This window comes from Halyomorpha halys, unplaced genomic scaffold (assembly GCF_000696795.3).
Source record: "Halyomorpha halys isolate HHAL.00 unplaced genomic scaffold, Hhal_1.1 Scaffold577.1, whole genome shotgun sequence".
Taxonomy (NCBI): domain Eukaryota; kingdom Metazoa; phylum Arthropoda; class Insecta; order Hemiptera; family Pentatomidae; genus Halyomorpha; species Halyomorpha halys.
In genome coordinates, this window is record NW_027113760.1 from 509132 (window position 1) to 531252 (window position 22121).

Below are 22121 nucleotides of genomic sequence, written 5' to 3' on the forward strand. Positions count from 1 at the left end.
AACTTTTAAAATTTATTTAAGATTATTATTAAAGTATTTCTTAGTAAAACGGTAAAATGGTGTCAACAAACAAGATATTCCATCAAAATAAAATTATACTTAAAAATATCAATGCTATTTATAATTATCAAAAATATCATAAGCACATAAATACTTGATCATTAGTGAACGGTTGTATTAAAAGGTGAATAATTAATGATAATCAATATTAGAGTTGCTTCCCGTCCCCTTTACACGCCACTATCCCTGATGAAGACCTGAAACTCAGGTCGAAACGTCGGCATAAAATAAATAAATATTGTTTTGTTTATTTATGTTGTTCTTTGCTGACCGCACCCCCCGATAAACTTCTTCAAACAAAAAAAAAAAAAAAAAAAAAAAAATAATCAATATTAGTTATTAATATGAGAGAACTGGAACTGAACATAAGTATTCCAATTTAATTACATACCTATTTTAGAAATGGTTTGTTTTCAAATCAGCAATAACATATAAGAATTCCAATAAAAATTCCTACATCACCCACTCTTTCCCATGACCTATCGCCAACGTTGCGTTTTAAATATTTTTATAATTTTCAAGGAATATATTAGAATATGTTTGGCATAATAGCTCGGAATTTTTTTTTCTCCTTGGTATGCCAAAAAGGTTAGAAGGGACAAGTAGGAGGGTTCTCAGTAGGTGTTGTATACAGAAAACACATATTTTGAAAATATATATGCTGTTAAATTAATTAAAAGTTGTGTCACTTAATGATTCATTGAAGTTTTTTTAAGTAGGTGGAAAATTGCAGTTTATTGTATCCAGCAGATTATATTTTGATTTTGGGTAAAACCAGATATGTTTACATATAATACAATAATAAAGGCTTAACGAACCCGAAGGTTCGATGCCGATACCATCAAGCGCTCTCTGCATACATCCTTCCAGTGATGCCCCTCCAAACCCTATTCTACTAAATCTGTTTTAACACAATCCTCCCATCTACGTTTCGGTGTACCCCTCAAACGTTTACCCGTTGGTTCAGTGTTTATCAACATCTTAGGGATCCGCTCGTTACTAAGACTTACAACCTTACATGCCCATCTTATACGGCGCAATGCTATAACTTGAATTATATTTACCGGATATAGGGTTATGTTTACATATAATATTCAATTTATGCCTCCCGTAGCTGTAGAAAAGGTATGGAAATTTGATCTTTATAGAACGCGTGTTGTTAAGACGTGTTCATTTTAAATTTCATAAAAATGTACTACACTATTGTGTTAAGCTTAATGTTAATTTTTTTTCTGGTCGGACGATTTATTGTAATTCTTATTTGTTAATGTTAAAACAAGTAGGTTGAAAAAAAATAAAATAAAACGTATACAGTATATAAAAACTTTTTATGATTTGTATACATTTGCACATATATCAATATATTTACATTGAACTGCATCTCCATATTAACTGACGATGTTTTTTTCAGTTTTGTTTAGTCTATTTCGATCCTCTGTTCTAAAACCATTAGCCGAGTAATGAGGAAGACAGGCAATGATTCCAATTAAAGTTAAGACGAATCAAGATTTCATCGTTGCCTGAATGAAAGACCTTATGATTTGCTTAATTATTTTCTTTTTTTTAGTCTTGACCTCGTAGCGTGTGAATTTGACATTTTATCTGTTCTCTTTAGCAGATAGTTTATTTTCTTTCATTTTTATTCTCGAATTTAACTCATTTATTTCAGCACTATTGTTTGATACGCCGTCTTATAAGAAATTAAAATGTTTTATCTCAATTTTAAGGTTTCAAATGTTATTTATTCAGTTAATGCTGATTGGACAATGAGATTAGTAGTTGTTTTAAAGATTAAACTTGGAATGATTAGTGTGTTGTATGATTCATGAGTTCGTATGAGTGAAAAATATCCGCTTTTTGTGAACCTCTTAATTTTATCATTAACATTACAAGTTATATGTAATGTTTATATGAAGGGTTCTCTTTAAAAAGATTGTATATGCAAAGTCTATGAAAACGATTTTTCAACATAAAAAAATTCTTTATGAAGTAACTTTACCTGTTATAGGAATCAGAAGATTAGGCTTACGAAGCCATTCAATAAAAGCGAAAAACTTTCATTTGAGTTCTTTTCAGATAGATTTGTTTTCTATTGGGAATTGTTTTGGATTCATTTTTCATGCCTAATTCATTTTTGGATCTGGTATAATTTAGCTAAAATATCTCATGCCGATTAAAAAAAAAAAAAAAAAAAAAAAACATGAGTGGGCTTGAACACAAGAATGGGGCAAATGCGAAAGTAATTTAATAAATAAAGACATTTGAGTGTCTTGCTTTAAAAACATTTTCAGTGTGTTTCTCTTACCGTGTGGGTCATTTGTGGGCAATGGAGTTAAAGCGCTAACTTAAGCTGGCTTGTGACTGCAGCACCAGTGGTTCGAATTCGAACCCTGGAAGGTTTGACATGTAATTCTGTGTTGGTCCCATGAAAACTCGATGCCTACCATGGTTAGAATAGGGTGATATAGATTATCTCCCCCCGTATGTCAGTCATAAAAAAATTTCTCTTATCAGAAGAACATGGGTCGTTATTTAAACTATTGCGTGAGCAGCGTTTTGTGGATTAAAAAAAAAATAAAAATAGTTAATTTTGTTATTGAAATTCGAGAAAAAAAAATTGTCTTCCATTTTCTATTAAATAGGATTTTTTGTATACCTTCGTTGATGTAAAGGTAGCAAAAATGTTTTTATCTTTTTTCTTATAAGTTGACGGTGGTAAAATGATAAAAAGTAATCGACAAAAATCCATATAATCAATCGATTGCTAGTAATTAAAAAAAAAAGTTTCCTAGGTAACGTAATAGGAACTTAAAACATTTTGCCAGTGAGTGTTTTTTACAGATATGGTTGGTGTTATGCTAATTCAAAGCAGAATTTCTACTTTGCCATCATTTAGTTGGGAGAACGTGGAATTAGATTGAAATTAAAAGAAAAGTTTCTTCTTTGAGGACTAAAGATGTATGAAACACTTAAGAGTGTGTTGTAACCTACGTAAAACAAACTATATAATTTCATAAAAATCAAAATGAGTGATTTTTAGTGAGGAATTATTGAAGGTCAAAGCTCATCCCGTAAAATGTTGGGTCACATTCTTCCCACTCCATCCTGATTTTTTTTTACTGCGATTACTGTTACTTAATATATAATATATTATTACATAAAACGTAAATATATTATTCTTCAGTGTCGATTTTTTTTTTTAATAGTTTTCTAGCTTGCTAGTGTATTTAGCTAAAGGTTGTTGTGTAAGGTAAGCCTAAGGTAATAGACGTTTATGGTCGAACGAGGTCGCTTCGCTCCCATTGCCTAATCTGGACTTGCCTTAGCTCCATGTAATCTGCTTTTGCCAAGTGTTGTGACTTTAATGTTGGATCTGCCTCTTTATCTCAAGTTATTTAGCAATTTGCTATTCGGCATTATTTTGTTATTATCCAGTCGGTTTTATTATTAGTTACTAAGCCCCTCATCTCTTGGAATATATTATAAATTAATTAGTTTGAAAAAGAAAATCATATGCACTATTTACACCAGATATCGTTATGCATTTCTCCAAGTACCTATCTGTGCTTGGATAGGGGAATGGACGATTGCCTTAATTGGTGCAAGAACAATAGGTCTATTGTCTTCCGAAATGGTTGGTTTAACAGGTCATTTGTCGACTATTCGCCCCTATCGATTCTAGGCAATAATTCAGAAACCGTTCTATAGCTCTGAGATTGGGAAGTTATTCAGAGTTACTAATTAGTTTGAGTATTCTGTAGCCCGTTAACGGTTGATAGTGTTGTTTTAAGATGAGATTTTCTTAAATAGGAAATGTAGATTACACCAGGTACAACCACTTTTATTTCTAATACGATATTAAAGCCATTATTGATGTAGGGGTGTGAACTTGAGGATCCGGCATCGTAAACATGGTCCCAAAAATCCTATTAAATGTCCCTTAGTTTATATGAAATAGTCGATTTCATCGTGAACTACTTAAATGTTTTACAAAATTTTGCTTCCATTTACTAGCAGTTAACGACGTTGGAAATTCAACTTCATCTAAACTAGAACTAGACATTCTGTACTTGCTTTTCACTCTTGTTTTTATTTATTTTTTAATTATTATTATTCATTTCCTTTTTTTGTTTCCGAAATTTTGTTTTCATTACTTAAGTTATTTTATTAATTCTATAAATATTAGTTGTTATAAATAATTAATTGATAAATTACTTTATCATTTAATAGGATACTATTTTTATTATGAGAAATAAAATACTGAAATGCATTTCGTACCATTCGTTTATTGCTGCTACTTTTTTTAAAGCAGGATTATGCTCAATATGGTTTTATATATTCTTGAAAAAATCATTTATTTTCATAAGCATCGTAATATCGTTTGGGTTATATTTAAACTGGTTTCAATTTAACATTCTTATTTGAACTTGACCACTGTTCTCTGGGCGAGAAAGAGAAGAGATCGGTGGGTAGGCTACACGGTGACCTTGGACCGGTCCAGACGCGAAGAGGAGGGGATCGGTCCCGTGCAGTGATGGCAGCAGCGGTGAAGAGACTGGACGCTCTGTTCCGGGAGCTGAGCACGGAGGTGGTCGAGGTGACCCGGGAAGCGGATGGCTCCTGTGGGGTACATCCTGGACGTCGGGGGTCCGTCGTGTTGGAGCGACGGGGGTCTGTGTCAGTTGAGACCCACCCCCCGGCGGCCTGCCTCAGGAGGAGAGACTCGCTGGTTCTGGGACTGGGGCCTGGGGGGCCGCCTCGGGACCAGCACCCCTCGGCCTTCCCCAGCACTCTCCGCAGGGACTCCCTGTCCCCGGTCCCTCCGTCCTGTCTCAGCAAGCGCCGTTTCTCCACTGACTCTTTGGAGGGAGGGCACCGTAGGAACTCTTGGGACCCCAACAGGAGGGGTTCTGTCGGCTCTGGAGCAGAAGAACCGATCTGGGAGAGGCCTGACCAGAGGAAACTCTCTAAGGTATTCCTTCTTAATTTCCTTCCTAAAATTTACATTAATTTAAAGAAGCTGTTGTTTTTTATTGAGTTATTATTTATCTGAGGCACAGTAAAATGTTTGTTCTACTTACTAGATTAGTTGTGCTTTATTCCTATAATTATTCTAATTGCTTCCTTATTATAGCTACAATATAAATTAATTCTGCTTAACGTGTGATAATATATAGATTATAAAATATTATTGACAATGCATTAAGATTTTTGTGCTGTTCGAATTGTGTTTACGATTGCCTTGTTACAATAAAAGGATCTCTAGTAGAGATTCTGTTCGAGAATGTAAATATTGCTGTGTGTATACGATATACATTTTTTTTTTTAAATCCAAGTTCTGCTTTATTTTTCATGTTTTTTGTACTTTTCTTTCTCCCATATCGCCGATCTTAATATTAAGATGTTTTAGTAAAGTAATTTTCTGTAATATTACCATGGAATTAGATTTGGCAGGTCTTACTTTTTATTTGAAGTTTTATCTCGTACTTAATCGTATTGGGATGCCACAGCAGTTCTGTAGCTGATCTAAGCGTCTATCAAATAGGGGTTTTACAAGCTATTTCAATGTGGGTAGGGTTCAAGAATATGGAGTGAGGAGCTATTCTTTGTAAAGGGAAGTATGTTCGTAAACTTTTCTTTTAACTGCGCCATGAATATAACAAAATACCTTCAGTGTACTTTTTGGAATGTTACAGAACACAAAAGCTTCATTAGACAAAGCTGTCTACCAAACAAAGTTGTCTATTGTGTATGGTCATGTTAAATCACAGGCTTAAGTATGGTGAGGGGAGAAAATTCAAGTTATACAGTTCGGTTCTTCTAGTTGACAACTTTTTTATGATTTAATCTATTTTTTAATTTTTTTTTTGTTTTACGATTGATTAATAGTTATTCCAGCATTATGAGTCATGAATTGTATTAGGAAGGACATTTTAGCTGTCCAATGAGTTCTGTTCTAATAATTCAAACAAATTTGAATCAGCGTTATAGATCAATAACTAGTTTTATTAAGCCTTGTTGATATGTTGTCTAAAGAATATAGATGACTATAATGTCTTTTAAGGTTTTTTTTCTTTTATGATTACTTTTTTGTATGATTCAGGTGGTTCAATGCTTCAATATAATGGGCACGCAATTCTTATTAGGTTTTTTATATCATATATTATATTACTTCCTGATCTATTTACAAACAAACCTATATAGGGTTACCTTCTAAGAAAAGTTTACTTGAATAATTATTGAGAATTTATTTCAATATTACTATTGTTTGTACAATTAAGGTATTGTATTTTTAATTAATCATTAAGTAAAAAAGGATTTATTTACACTCTAAAGTTTATAATGTTATCAAAATTGACTGTGGATTGAATTCTGTCCGTGGCCTTTGAGGCCCTCACCTATTTGTTGGTTTAAATTTCCTTAATTTTTATTTCAACGCCAAAAAGCAGCAATAGTTAGGATTTAAAAGTTTAAGCTTTTTACAGTTTACTCTACCTTAGTGAAGTATTATTTGCAATTTATTTATTTGATAAAATAGGACTGCATATTGAGGCTTACTTAAAACCCTGATATCGATAAAAAGAGACAAAAAATTCAATGTCAATTTTATTTACTCATGAGATAAGAGATTATCTAGGCTGTGGTTGTGGTTCATTGCGGGGATGATTTAACTACACGATTTAAAACAATCATTATTACAGGTATGTCTGGATACTGCTATAATTATTTTACATCGGGGTAAAAAAATCAATCTTTTCTTAGCAGAACAATGCGTGCGTGCCCACCGTGACTGATACTAGTGTAGAAGGTCTTCTTGGAAGGCATCCGCTTGCATACCTTCTTGAACGTTTATCAGCTCTGTTATAAATAAAAATAAAAAGTTATTGGGCGGCGAATTAGGGTATTTTATTCCTTTAGCCTTTTCATGAATACTTCTATTCCTAAACCCATAAATTTTCTTCAATCTAATATGTATATATATAATAATAAAACGTATAAAATATAGTTTATTTACAAAAACTAGTATTTTATACATTACATTCGTTTTAAAGTCACATATTATAGAATACTAATTTTCTGAAATAGTTTGGAGTCTTATTGAAAAAAGTTTTTAATTTTTTTTTTTAAATTTTAATGTACTAAACCATCAAATTCCTCCCGAATCCAATCCTTACAGTCCAAAATCCTTCGTAAAATCCCTAATGCTCCTAATACTACTAATGCTCCTTACTACACAAATCAAGTTATCCATCAGGACTTCAATGTTCCATATGTTGCCGATTTGACCAGAATCAGATACCATTCCTTCCATGATAAACTTCTCAACCACCCAAATCCACTTGTTTCTAACCTGGCTTCTCCTTCATTACCTAATAATCCTCCTAAGCGTCTGAAAAGAAGATGTCCTCGAGATCTCCTCCTCTAGAAATGTTATTGAAGTTCTATCAGTGGATAGATTCTCCACATGTTTGTATCATGTCACTATGCCACCTACAGCAAATTTACTTGTTGTATATACCTTTATACAGTTGTAAATAACAATAAATATTATTGTTTTATAATTAAATAATATTAAGTTTTTCATAATTAAAAAAAAATTAACGTATATCAAAGGTAGTATCTTGGACTGGAGGTACTTCCTCGACTGGAGTTCTTCTAGAGATTGTTTCAAAAGATAGTAGCATTGCCACTAACTACAGACTATGTGGTACCAGCAAAGAAAAAATACGTCAAATCCATAATAAACTAAAAACTGTTTTTGTCAGATGCGAAGTCACGATATTGTAATCCTGTTCTGTATCCGTTGTATTAAAATATTTTAATAATAAGATAGGAATACATACATTCACTACCCCATTTAAAAAATAATATTGTTTTCTAGTGGGCGAAATAATATTTTATGATTTGGTGTTTTGAACACCAGGTGAGTTTTTCCAGCTTATGTAGACGTTTAATTACTATAATTACTTCAATGTTGTACAACATTTTTTTTTAACACCTGCTTGTATAGTTTCTTCCTTTATGGCACCTGTTTAAGTGGATCAAATCTGTATAATTTTAAATTATTACATCCAACACTTCAGGTTGTGTAGGCTTGAAAATATAATTTTGTTAATTACATGGTTTATTTCCGCATTTGTCGTGATTGAAATTTTAATCACGATAAAGTAATAATATTTATGTTGATTATGCAATATTTCTATGACAACAAATGTTCATTTTTAAAAATATTAAGTTTTAAGTAGTCTCTTAGGTCCGTTGGGGAAACTGAAATTTTGATTAAGGATTCTAACAGGTAATGTTTTACAAAAACGATTTTGTTTTATACTTTTTTTCGATTTTTACACTGTTTGCGTACAAATTGAAAAAAAAAAATAGAATGTAAAATATTGTTTTCTGTTTTCGTTAATTAATAACGTCTTCAGAAAGTGTTGTATTAAAAAGAGTACCCTAATGAATTCCTCTTAAATTCCTATTTACAATTAGAATCCAAAAAAAAAAATTTCCATTAAAAAGCTGGAGAAGGTTAAAAAATTAACTATATCCTCAAAAGATGGACCACATGTCAATGTTGTATTGTCAGTTGTAGATGCTAGTGAGCATGTATATTTTTGGACACCTTATATATAATGTTTCTTGAAATTAAATATCTGATTAATCTAAAAACATATTATCTCAACATATGGATGGTAGATATTTGGTCTGATCTTTAACTTAATTTTTTTTTAATTTGATTTTTCGCCTCTATTTCTATGGTTTGCTTAGAATAATTTTTACTCTGTTATAATAGCCTGAGATTTTAAAGAATTTCAAGATAGTGGTAAATAGTTCTTCGTTATCTACTATTGTTTCTTTTGGTTTTTGGTAGACATATCTTTGTTCTGTTTTCGAATTATGGGCATTCTTGTAGCAGGTGTTCTTCTGATTGTAGGATGATAACCCAAGTGAATCAAATTGTTATTTGACGTTATTTTTAAATATAATTGATTCACTTTGAATTTGTTTTTCTCTTTCTTTGAGTTTTGAGAAAAATAAAATTATTGTAAACTTATCTGAAAATTCAGAAACGTTTCGTTCATACAGTACGTTATAAATATAGAGGAAAGTTCAATTTGAGTATTTTCTGAATCTGATATTTACTATAAATTTCTAAGACTAGCAACTTATTGTTCAATTTTACAAGCATCCAACAAAAACTATCAAGCTGATATTCCAAAAACCTATTCCAGACTGTTATGCTTTAAAATTTATTAGGAAGATAAATTTGTTTCTACTTTTACTTGTCCATATTTTTTTAAAAACAAATTATACCATAAAATGTACATTGTATTTTAACAAATAGAAATAAATTTTTATGAAGGCTTAGCTTAAATCATTTTTTAGATTGTACGTTGGAAAATCGTATTAATTGTTCACAGCTTAGACACAAGGAGGGTAATCTGTTAAACATGTTCGTTTTGGCTTTGTTATTTAAGTGTAGGTTCGTATTGAGGTGTAAGGATTGATGGCTCTTATTAATCAGTGAGATCCCCTGAATGTGAAATCCCCTGAAACAATGTTAGCTCGAAATAACTGAAACAATATTATATTATATTCTAAACTTTGTGGTTTCATATTATATCATGATCATGTTGCAGTTCTTGATGGGAAGTTATGAAACTAAAAAAATGCAGTATTTGAGATAAATCAACTTAAAAATTCCATCAATAATAGAAGAAATGGCATTTGAATTGTGTAATGTTTCTTTTATTTTTCAGATTAGTATTTATGGTGGTAAATACTTTTTTGATAGTTAAAAGAAGTTTAATACTATTTCAGTATAAGTTTTGTTGTATTTTTAATTTGATTTGTTTGCAATAATGAATTACTGAGTTGAGGCATTATTTTGTGGGAGATTTATCTAATAAATTATATATACTGAAGAAAAAAAAGATATAATTGCGTATACACTTGAACTCATTAGTAGGTTGTTAATGAAGTTGAAGCCTATGTATATTGGAACTTGTAGTAGTCGGTTACCTTCATATCCAAAACAAACTCAAGATTTTTTTGGCATTACGCTGAGTGACTTTTAAGATATTTATATGCTTAGATTGAAGGAGCTTTCTGTAGGTTGGCATGCACTGATGAATGGGACTAGGAATACTAGACTAATACGTACACCAAGTATCAATATTCATATTCATCAAGTTCACTAACAATTTTCAAAATCATTTATCTATATTTATGCTCGTAATCTTGTTCCTTTCTTCTCTGCCTAATAATCTAAAAAAATCGTGAATTAAAAAGAGATATTAAATTATAAAAGAATCGTATTAAAAAAATATAATTCAAATAGTTATACAAACTTCGGATTATTAAATACTTATTTTGTTATAACAATTAATTTATTTAGATATTTGTGTGCATATATTCTTTTCTTTAAAAATTTTAAAACCATGTTAATACAGAAAATATATTGATAAACAATTGATATTTACAATCTTTAAAATGTCAAAATTCAGATTTAAAAGTTCGAAACTTTTTCAAAGCTCAATTCCTGCTACTTGAACATGTCGTGTGCATCCTCCCTAGCTGTGGAGCCATATAGGGATAAGGCATTCCTGGAAGCTGAGGTGGAGCATCGAACCTTACTCGGCCCCTGCTGCTCTAATTACTCTCAGGCCATCCCATATAATGGCAGCCTTGTTGCTTCCAGAAAGGTTTTACTATTACTGGGCCCAAATATTGATTTCTGGGCTCTTGGCCAACGGCGTCCGGTGTCTGTCACGCAAGTTTCAAACCAGGCCTATTGACCGATATGCTACGAAAAACAAAACATGAGATACTTAGTCTTATGTGTAGGTTTATAACGATGTGCGTACACATTATTTAGACCTAATATATCAGGTAAACATCATATTATTGTTGTAATATTAGGCGCCTTGTATTTTATTATTATTTGTTAAAAATACATAATATAGGTTCATGAAATGAAGATCAGATCAAAACAAACCATGATTTTGTGTATTTACTAATTTGGAGCCCTCCTTTACTGGTAATAAAAAAAAAGTTGATAATTTTGGCATTGAGGTTTTTTAGTGACAGAATTTGACATGTATCGATTTTTTTATGAATGTAGAAACACCATAAAAAACCATATCGAAATCTGTGAGAATACACCGTATCTCTAAAGACTTGTAAGTCTTTCAACTCTTAAATTTACTTTTTTTTTTACTTTTTTAAGTTCAACTAAGGTATTATTAGAACTTTAAAAAAATTAATTTTCATTGTTTTTTTTATGTCGGATAAAAGTAAAAAAAAACATCAACTTATGTCTGAATTATTATTAATTTTCTAAATAAATAAATCACGAATATGTGTTAATTATTAATCATTTTTGAATTTGAATCATGAAATGAATAACTAATTATTACACTAAGGTGTATTTTTCTAGGCTAAGGGAAGGGAAGTGGTGTATGACAAAAAATTATGGAAATGTGTTTTACAGGCTGTAGAAAATTTTGAAATAGAAAATGGTTCTTTCATCATTACATTTGTTATTGAAAGTAAGTCAAAGGAGTTATCTAGTGAGGGTAGTAAAAGTTTAGAATGTTCTAGTGGTAGTAAGTCAGTGTTGAAATGTTTTGCAGCGTTGCAAGACAACCTATTGCGGCCATTTTCTGATTTATACTGATTTTTAACGAAAAGTATTATTGACTGCCTATCAACAATCTAAACGGGCAATGGCAATAAGTCATGCTTTGATTTATATTTATATGTACTAAATACGAAATATTGCGTTTTTTTTTTTAGTTTATTATTTATTTTTAAGAGAATTTCAACTAAGTTAGAGGTTAAGACCAATATGGTATGATGCTTCAGTTATTATTTAAATCTCAATTGTTTATTTCATGATTTAAATTTTATGAATCATCCGTATTTGATGTGTTTTCTCAAACAATATTTCAGGCCCAGCTTACAATATTTTATTATTGTCCTATAATTGTTTGTTTAACAATGTTTTGTAACTAATGTTAATGTGTAAAAATGTTTTATTAATATTTAATTATAATTTTATTTTATTATTGTATTGTCAGAAGTAATGTTTTATTACTTATCAGTAGTGGTTCGTTAGATTCAAAAGCGGTGAACTCAATTTGGTGAAGGAAGGACGGCGCTTCGGTCACCTTGTATCCATGGGCGATGAGACATGGCGGAACTATTGATGTAATTTATTTGTTTGTTTGTATATTTGCTCTAACGTTCTTATCTACTAATATAGAACAGGAAGAATAGGATATCCCTACAGCTTACAACATATTCTATCTATCCTAAATGTGATGGCCTTGATCTATTTCGTGAGTCCGGAACTAAATAATATTTAACTAGCCTTAGCCCGGAGCGCAGTGGACCATATGGTAGACATGGAGGTGGACAAAATTATTTTATTACCATTTTCCATGTTTTTGAGGCTTGAGATTTAGAAAGTTATTAAACAAATAAAAATAATCAAGAATTACTGACTTTTTAGATACAGTATCTTTTGTAAATATTCGCATGCCCAGGATATTACTTTTTTTCTTGAGTAAACAAAAATATTGGATGAAATTGAAAATATGTATATAAGGCCATGCTCACACTTGTCTCCAACCTTTTTCCAAAATTGGTAAATAGTACGATCTGGTTCGAAATATAGGTGTGTTGAAGAACATACGTTTGCGTTACGCTGATAATTCCAGGGAATTAATTAAAATTGATACTAGGCCTTACATATTGATACTAGACATTACCTTCCAATATCCGTCATTCCTCCACTTGAGGTCCGAATTTATTTAAGGAAATTTAAGCTTTTCAACTCACGTTTTTATCGTTATCAGTTGTTATTGTTCTCCTTGACATGTCAACAATTCTCCTATCAATTATTGAGTACTTCTGAATCATAACTCTGTAATAGTTATAAATAGAATAAAATAATAGTAAACAAAATCATTGAAACTTTTTATTGTATAATAAATAAATTAAGGATGTTATAATTTTTAAAGTTAGCCCTAACGCTTGTTGAACAGATTCGATACTTAGGGCTCCATCTTGACAAGAGACTTACTTGGAATCCACATACAAGACTGAAACGACAAGAAACTGCTCTTAGATTTCGATTGCTACAACACCGACTTGACAAACGCTTTAAACTACCCATTCACTACAAAAAATTATAGACTACGATAATCAAACATATTGAATTGAGCTTTGGGGCTCTATCAAATCATCAAATTCCTCCCGCATTCAATCCTTACAATCCAAAATCCTACGTAAAATCCTTGATACGTTACAAATAAACTCATCCACAAAGACTTTAACATCCCAGTCGATGTTGATTTGGCCCGAAACAGATATGCGTCTTTTCATTCCAAACTCCTTATCCATCCTAACCCATTAGTTCTTAAACTTTCATCCTCATCAATTCCTGATAATCCTCCGAGGCATCTGAAAAGAAGATGGCCACGGGACCTTCTAATTTAAATAATGCTTGAAGTACCACCAACGGGTTGTTCCATCCCAAGATTTTCAAGTGTAAATGAAACAGTCCACTGATTTACTTATTGTATTTATTATTTATACAGTAAAAAAAAAAAAAAAATATATAGCCCAATGTTTATTTAGTTTTTATGAATGTGAAGAATATATAACAATTGATTTATAGTTTATTAATTTAAATCGGGTTAACTTTAGCTTAGGTTAACTTAAAACGGGTGAATGATAGCATTTACTTCCTGAGTTACATCTAATTTGTAAATACCTAAATTTCCAACTACACTAATAAGAAATCAAAAAAAGTCACCTAATTTAAAAGTTTTAGGATCGTTCTGATTAGAAAAAATGAATTTTAAGTATTTTCGTTGTTATTTATAAATATTTTGTCTTAAAATATTCATCTCGCTATATATCTCCTTTTTTTGAACTATTTAAAAGTTTTGGATAAATTCATGTAGCTAATCTTGCCCTAATTAGTTCCTTATCAATTTTTAGCTAACAATTATGTATCTTACCTACATGTTAATAGCTCGATTATGTTCAGAACTCCATCACTACAAATTAAAAAAATGAACAACAATTTCACTCTACAGTGCAATCTCGGCTATCCGGACTTCAGAACTCCGAACACTCAAGTAATCTGAACTGATGTTAAGAAAAATAAGGAAAAGTTTCTTTCATAAAGAAATCTCAGCAAGCAGTAACATTTTTTTTCAAATAAAAGTAAAGATGTGTAGATGAAATTTTCAATTCTCGATTAATGGGCAAGTTATTGTAATCACCGTGGAAATTTTTACACTGTTTTGATACCGATTAGTCTAATTCCTACGAAAGAGTTCATAATATAGTTTGTTAAAATTATAAATACATAATATTTATCGTATAAATCATTTGGTTCTGTAAAACTAATTTAATTAATAACAGAAATACGTATAATACAAACTTTGTTGGTGAAATAATTTTTTTTGTAAATCACGTTTTGAGTAAATCAACTCGTAGAACATTTTTTATTTTTATTCATACTTTTTCTCTTATAAATGAACAGTATTCTAATTTTTTTACAACTTCAATTATCACCTAGGATTACTTGGAATGTACATGTTTAACCTTGTCGTATAATTCAATAATTACTTTCGAGATTTAAATTTTTTTTTTATATGATAAAGTTTATAAAATATTTGAAAACTTTCTTATTGGCTATATTTTAAAATTTTATAACCGCATTCGATGATAATTTGTAAATACAAATAATGAAATTTATGTCATGATGGTTTTAAAAATGACACTGATTTTAAGTAATGCAAATTCAAAGTATGAAACCCTTTTCGTTATATCTTTTTTCCTACTTTCACGATATAATTTCATTTTCTGTTTCATTGTATTATTTAATTATGGAATTGAAAGATCATCTTCATAGTATTTTCTCTTTTTCGAGGACTGCAACGTCATTGCTGTTTTACTTTTTACTTAAGTAAAATCTGTTCCATTCCGGGAACAATGAACAATGACTTAGTCATCGTTCTGCTGTCAGATGTAGTTTACTTTAGTGAACAAGGGTGCTCTAATTTTAAATAAATAAATTCACTTTTATATTAGCCCAGTCAGGCTCTTGTAAGAGGTGCTTCGTCTTCGATTAATTTTTAAGGTTACCCCTGGACACATGATCAATGCCTCTGGCCGATGTATATTTTAGGTTGGTATGTTCCCAGAAAGGCATCTGTTAATACCAGGTTCTTTCAGTTCATTAACTACTTTTTTTCAGGATTCTTAATTTCCTTTTTGAGTGATGTAGAATTATTTTTTGTTTAATTTATTTTTTAAATTTGTGTAAGAAATGAATAATGACTCGAAATTCTTTAATGGTATATTTTAAAACAATAAATTGTGGTTTTTAATTGTATTTATGGAACTCAGCTTTGTTTAAAGAGTTCATTGTGTGATTTGTTCGTTTTAGGGATCTGTTTAAACCTGTGGGGCGGTCTCATATTATAATTTCGTTGAATCATATATTTCAACCAACTTTGTAAATAAATAAGAGTCAATTTTGTTTCTTGATGATATTCCCAAGAGGGCAGAAGCCCAATCCATTACGTTGTTAAGGTCTCAATTGCATTTCACTTTAACTAAATACAAAATTATTGAAATAAAACTTCTTTTCCGACGCTGTAAATTAATTTCGTGACAAGAAATGAATCGAAAGTTGTGGGGCTAACGCTGGCCAATTCTAGGTGGAATTTTTAAAAACTTTAATAGGAGAGGAGAAGCTTAACAATGCCGGCAGTATTGTTATTTATTCAATTGAGTTAGCTCCTATTATATTATTTTCTCCTGTTGTAATAAAAAATTGCTCCTGCCAGAATTGACATAGAAAATGGGTGGCTATTTTTAATTATTTTTATTGTTTTGGAAACTTTCTTCCTTAAGCTATATGAGGGAACGCATGACTATTATTGATGAAGGTTTTGTTACATTATTTAATTTCCAGAAGTTTCACTTCTATCAGCCAGTCCCAAGACTGTCACAATATATTTTTTTAGGTTCATAGAGTGCTTCTTTCCACCGAAGTATTTGAAATAGACATGAAATAAGGCATGCTAATGCATCAAACACTAGTAGGAGGCGCTTATGAAGAAACAAAAATCAATACTGGATTAGGTATTTGTGTTAATATTTTTTCTTATTAATATCATTATTTCATAAATTTTTTCATCGACGTTTCAGGACACTCCACCCATCTTCATTTGTGTATTTTTTTTAAACCAAAAATACCTAATGCGATAAGAAAAAAAATCTTTTAATTGAAAAGATATTTCATAAGTTAAAAATATGGGGAGTTACTTTTATTCATGCAACTACCTCAGACCGTATATGTTTTCTATTATTTATGCATATTGGTAGTAGATTTTGGTTTCATCATCATATTCATGTCTATTTTACAATTTTATAATAAATAATAAATGATGACGTTTGAAAACCATATAGAAATGGATAAAGTGTTCCGAAAAGTTGATCAAAATTATATATTAAATAAAGATATTAATAGGATGGCTTTAAAAAAAAAAATTCAAATGCAATAAGAAGATCAATCTTCTTGTGTGAAAAATATTTTTTCAATGCTGTAGTCTTCAATATTTTGTGAGTTTGACCAATTTTCCTCTCATAGTCTAATTGGATAATTTTTTAAAAAGTTTATCAAGGCCATAAAGACTACCTTTGAAAGTTATTTATCTTCCTAAATCTGTAAGGTTGGTTTTGGTTAGGATTTGAGGGAAATTTCCTGACCACTATAAATGAGTCATTATTTTGCAAACAAAGGACCAATGACTCAACTCTTTCAGTATGACAGGGAGGTGAACCCGCTCCAGCCGTAGTTCCACCTCTTATTCAGATCAGAACTGGGCTTCGCATTGTCGCTCAAGGACTATTGAGATCCTATTGAGCTTTTACAATAGGCTCTGGTGATAAAAGGGCTATTCCGACATGGCTTTTGGGGAAATAATATCCTGTCCAGGAAATGACAATGAAATTCAAATCGGAACATCTTTAATATTTTCATAATAAAAAGAGTGGAGTGCCGGAGTTTTTAAAACTCTCGACTCCAGATGATCCAAGCCCGGGTCTGATATTAAATTTATCTGTCTGCATGGGATGTTCTTTTTTCCCTTTTTATTATAGGAAATACCCTTAATTTCTTTTAATTATGGGAAATGAGTAGTCCTATTTGTTTAAAACCATTATGAATCTAAGTGTATTCCTTCCCTGGGTGTTCTTTAAGAGTATTATTTTTTCTTCCTTAATTTTGTTCAAATTTATTTTTAATTCTATACTTGAGAACTGTCATTTACTTGTAAGTACAACTTTATTTTATTATTGTTGTGTTTAAGTATGTGGTTGGCAAATAAGTCCTTTCGGTTTTTTTTTGGGTGAAAGAAAGTAAGTATATGTTGTACATAATATTTATTTTAATTTACAATGCTATACCCATTATTTTCGATTATCTTACCCTATCTCTCCAACAGCTGATTAATTCCATGTTCATAGAATGTCTGTGGTTTATTAGCGAAAAAGTGATCATGGTGCTCCCTGACACTCTGTTCATTTTTAAATCGTTTACCACTTAAGGAATTTTGCAGAGACCGGAATAAGTGGTAGTCACTAGGAGCAGGGTCCGGTGAATAGGGAGGGTGGGCCAAAACATCCCTTCTAAGGGCTAACAATTTATTGCGGGTGACTGCCGAAGTGAGGGGCCTATCATTGTCATGATGGAAGATGACACCCTTTCGATTTGCCAGCTCTGTGCGTTTTCTTCTAATCATCCAATTTTGTTAATTGTGAGCAGTATAGAGTTGAATCGATCGATACACCTAATGGCAGCAGCCCATAAAAATTCACACCCTTGAAATCCCACCATAAAGAAAACATTATCTTCTTTGGGTGCAATCCCGCTTTAGATGTGGTTCCAGGTAGTTCGTTGCTGGGTCTCCAAGATTTTTTTTTGCACCATATTATCGTCGACAATTCACTTTTCATCCCCTGTCACCAGTCTTTTAAGAAATGGATCGTTTTATAATTAATTAATAAATTGATTTATTTTTCTCTCTATATATAAGTTATAATTAAGTGTGGCCACACTTTTTAATGATCAATTAATATTATTATAAAATTAAAATTGCCTTTGTAATTGCTCTAAAGGGACCTAGTCCCAGAATTATAAACTATTTTTCATTTAATTTTCTTGACGTGTTCGATGTGAATCGCAAATGGAAATGCGTGTTGCCAATTTGGCTTCGGCCAGAGGGTGGAGGACCCAAACATAAAGCCTAGAAACGTAACCGAGCATCCGCAAATGATTTTCTACGCTTGTATGCGATACGTCTAAGACCTCTGCAACGTCTCGCACTGATTGGAATGGATTTTGATCGACTATCACCTTAACATTAATGGTTTCAATTTCTTGTGGGCGAACAGGTTTCGGTTCGTTGTTCCTGTCAAAATTTCATGTTCGAAACTAGGCAAACCAATTTTGCCACATGCGCTCTATTAAGGCATTATCCCCATAGACCCCGCATATTTTTATATGTGCCTCTGCAGCCCGCTTTCCTTTTTTGAATTAATATAGCGAAATATGCCTAAAATGCACGATATTTCCGTCCATCATCTTAGCTGGATCACCAACACAATACTGACCTAGTCTTAACAAGTGTCAACAGACATAACTGTTTACATATTACAAATAGGATAACAAATCCTCTGTTGGGATTAATTGCATCAGAAAAATGCGACGTATTATAAACAAAACATGAATACAAAAACTGAAAGGACTTATTTGTCATCCCTTTATATATATCTCAAAAAATTTCGAATGTATCACAATGTGTATTGACAGCCCTTCATATAAGGTTCACTTCAAAAGTTGCATATGCTCACCCAATGATATTTCAACTCATGATATTTGCTAAAAATAAATTAACAAAATGTTGAATTTTAGTTGTTCAACAATTTTTTTGAATTATGAATAACTATGTCTGAGAAACCATTGGACTTACAGATGTCTGCCAGCAATCACATCAAATCAAAAGATAGTTTAGTATGTCTATAAAGTAGTTCATAACGTTTGTCTTCATAGGGGCATTAGTTTTTATATTATAAATTTTCATAAAAAATCAATTTATTTTAGCAAATAACGTAAAAACTATTGCTCTTACGAAGAGAAATGTCATGAACTATTTAGTTATAGTTATAGCACATTTGCACGCTAGCTTCAATTTGAGTGCTAATTGACTTTTCTACTTCTCATGGTTCCTGAGATGTAGATTTCAGCCCATTTTTTTTTTTTTTTTAGATTGAGTTTCTGTGGAAACTATAGTTTTTTTACTAACATATTAGTTCGTTAGATTATTAGATTGATTTCAACAGACCAATAATAGATGAATTTATAAGTGAAATGGATGAAGTTATACTGAATTGCGGGAACTGCACCTAGTAAATATAATTCAGGTTATAGCATTGCGGTAAAGGTTGTAGGGCTTAGTAATGAACGAATCCCTAAAATGATAATAAACACTGAACCGTGTGATAGACCGAAGCGTATCTAGGAGGATTGTGTATATTCCTGATTTTGTGTATTTTTTCGACGGATATCACAGGACAATATAATGAACACAAAATACACCTTTGATATTCTGGAATAATATAAATGAAAATATTCTATTCTATGTGAGATACTGGGAATAAACGACGAGGAAGAGCACTAAATGAAAGGATACATTTTCAACTTGATTCTGAATTATAGAATGTTTTTAATCCAACTGTAATTATTGTGATCCCTTCATAGAACCTACAAGCTCAGGTCTTGTGAACTTATGATGGATAACATTTGCTTAAGTCCTTGATTAATCTGCCGTAGTTTCAAGTGACCTAGACAAAACTTTCATGTCTCAAAGTGATTCATCTTGAGATTATGAAACGGGTACTGATAGAGAACTCCTGGGTTCTAATACACCTATCCTTACTTTGGATACATTATTTATCCTCATTATTTTTCAACAAGATGCTGACTTGGATAATACGCGAAGTCTGATGGTACTGATCTACTGGAGTTTAGCGATGGAGACTAGGACTAAAATTAGTTATATTTTATCAAATACTGTATTTGATAAAATCTAAATCTGCTGGTGTTTAGATGATTTGTTGGTTCTGTTTTGTCATATTAGGTCTCGGAAAAGGTCTTTAAAGAGGATAAGATAGTTACTTCATTATTTGTCGACTCATGTTCCCGGTCGAATCGCATTCAGGTCCTTTATCGACAGCAATCGGATAGGTGAGTTGGCTACAACGACTGTCAGAGTAAGAAAGAGATCGTGCTTGTGATGCTATCACTCCAGATACAAGCCATTCTACCTCGCTTCTCAATTGCTAAATATATTTAGCATAGCTTTTCCTTGAAACGGGACTGTCAGTTCAGGACGTTGTTTACTCCGAAAAGACTTATCTAAGAGGCAATAAACAATTCAATTTCTTACTCTGTCCTCTACCTATCTTTATTACCTACATTATTTCATCCATGCCTTTTGATTTATTATCAAACCTTGTATACCATTTTTAAATTTATTTTCTTAAATTGCCTGAATCATCCATAAAGACCTTAATATTCCATATGTAACCGAATAATAATTACATTTTAATGTAATTATTATTCGGTTACATACACATAGTTATGTTTGTGGTAGTAATGACCTTGGTCCAAAAAATAACCAAGTTATTTTTTGGGAAGACTTTGTTTATCTCAGGATAATATTGTATAAAATGTTGGGAACTGGCCTCGGTAGTATGTAATTAATAAATAAAACTTAATGCTTAAAAAAGAACGTCATGAGTTATGGTTTTGGACTAGTTATGGACTCGACTGGTTTTGAAACCGAACGCCTTGATTTTGCTATTAATACTGACCACTTGTTTTGATGATCCATAACGAAAAAAAATAAGATGAAAAATTGCATTATTTAGTTGGAATTGTTGTCTTAACCGCAGGAATAGTAGTACACCGCATACGGTTCACTTGGAGTAGGACGGAACTTGGAAATATTTCCTTTCTTTTCCTTTTTCCACTTTTATTGCTTGTTAGAGCGAGGAATAAAAGCCAGGCGTTTTGCATACTGGCGTTACATTATTACATATGTTCTGCTTCAAAGCTTCTATAACATTTACTTAAAAGAAGAAAGAATATTTGCTCACATCATCAATATTTCACAGTTAATATTTTACTGGGATATTTTCCCCTCTAAAAATCGTGGAAAAATCCAATCGTAGAAATGTTTTCCTGAAGAATTGCCTCAATATATATTTTTTAATCATTTATTTTGTTTGTTATTCCATTTCTCGTAGTATATGTTTTGATTGTTTTCAAAATCGAATAAAGCCTTGTGACAATGGAGGTACATGATTAAAATACCATGTTCCATGCTCTAGTTATAGTCCAGTAATGTGCTAGGATTTAATAAAAAAACACATTTATAAACTGTGGATCTCCGAAACCACCACATCACTTAGAAGATGGACGTAAAATGATTAAACTTAAGCTGCCCCACCCTGCCCTAATATCTTCACCCCCTCTCCTTGGACAATAAACTGCAAATTATTCAAGGGCCCGTCCTATTGGCTGGCGCCGGGGGATGCTTCTGAGTCATCCAATTCTATTACTAAACTCGCCCCTTCGGGAGCGGTATCTATTTTTATCGCCTCTGTCAATATTTCTTCATTATTTTCTGCCAAAATATCGACAATTTCTTGTCTCATGTTTTATGTTGCTCAGAACTTAGTTAAAAGTTTTGTTTTTTATGCGAGAAATGAGAGGTTGTTATATATTTGTTTGTTGTATGGATGAAACCGAAGAAATTCTACCTGGGAATGATGCAAACATTAATTATGTTTTGGAGAAAATTAAAAATGAAGTATAATTAAAATATGGAACAAGGTTTTGTAATATGGATATTAAATCAAGTTGCGTCATTTAACAAACCTTGAATAAAAAAAAAATAAAGAAAATG

The 22121-nt window shown here is 31.5% G+C and overlaps 1 protein-coding gene across 5 annotated transcripts in view; it reads left to right on the top strand.

The window, feature by feature from the left end:
* LOC106684402 (WD repeat-containing protein 47) overlaps positions 1-22121 on the top strand; it is a 353715-nt gene that overhangs the window by 141676 nt on the left and 189918 nt on the right. The window contains exon 1 of one of the 5 annotated variants that reach the window (XM_067051099.1): positions 4580-5032. The exons of the other annotated variants lie outside the window; for them this stretch is intronic. Coding sequence (XP_066907200.1) covers positions 4595-5032 — 438 coding nt within the window. The 5' untranslated portion in view covers positions 4580-4594. Of the gene's footprint in view, positions 1-4579; positions 5033-22121 lie in introns of those variants that run through there. 5 annotated transcript variants of the gene reach the window in all.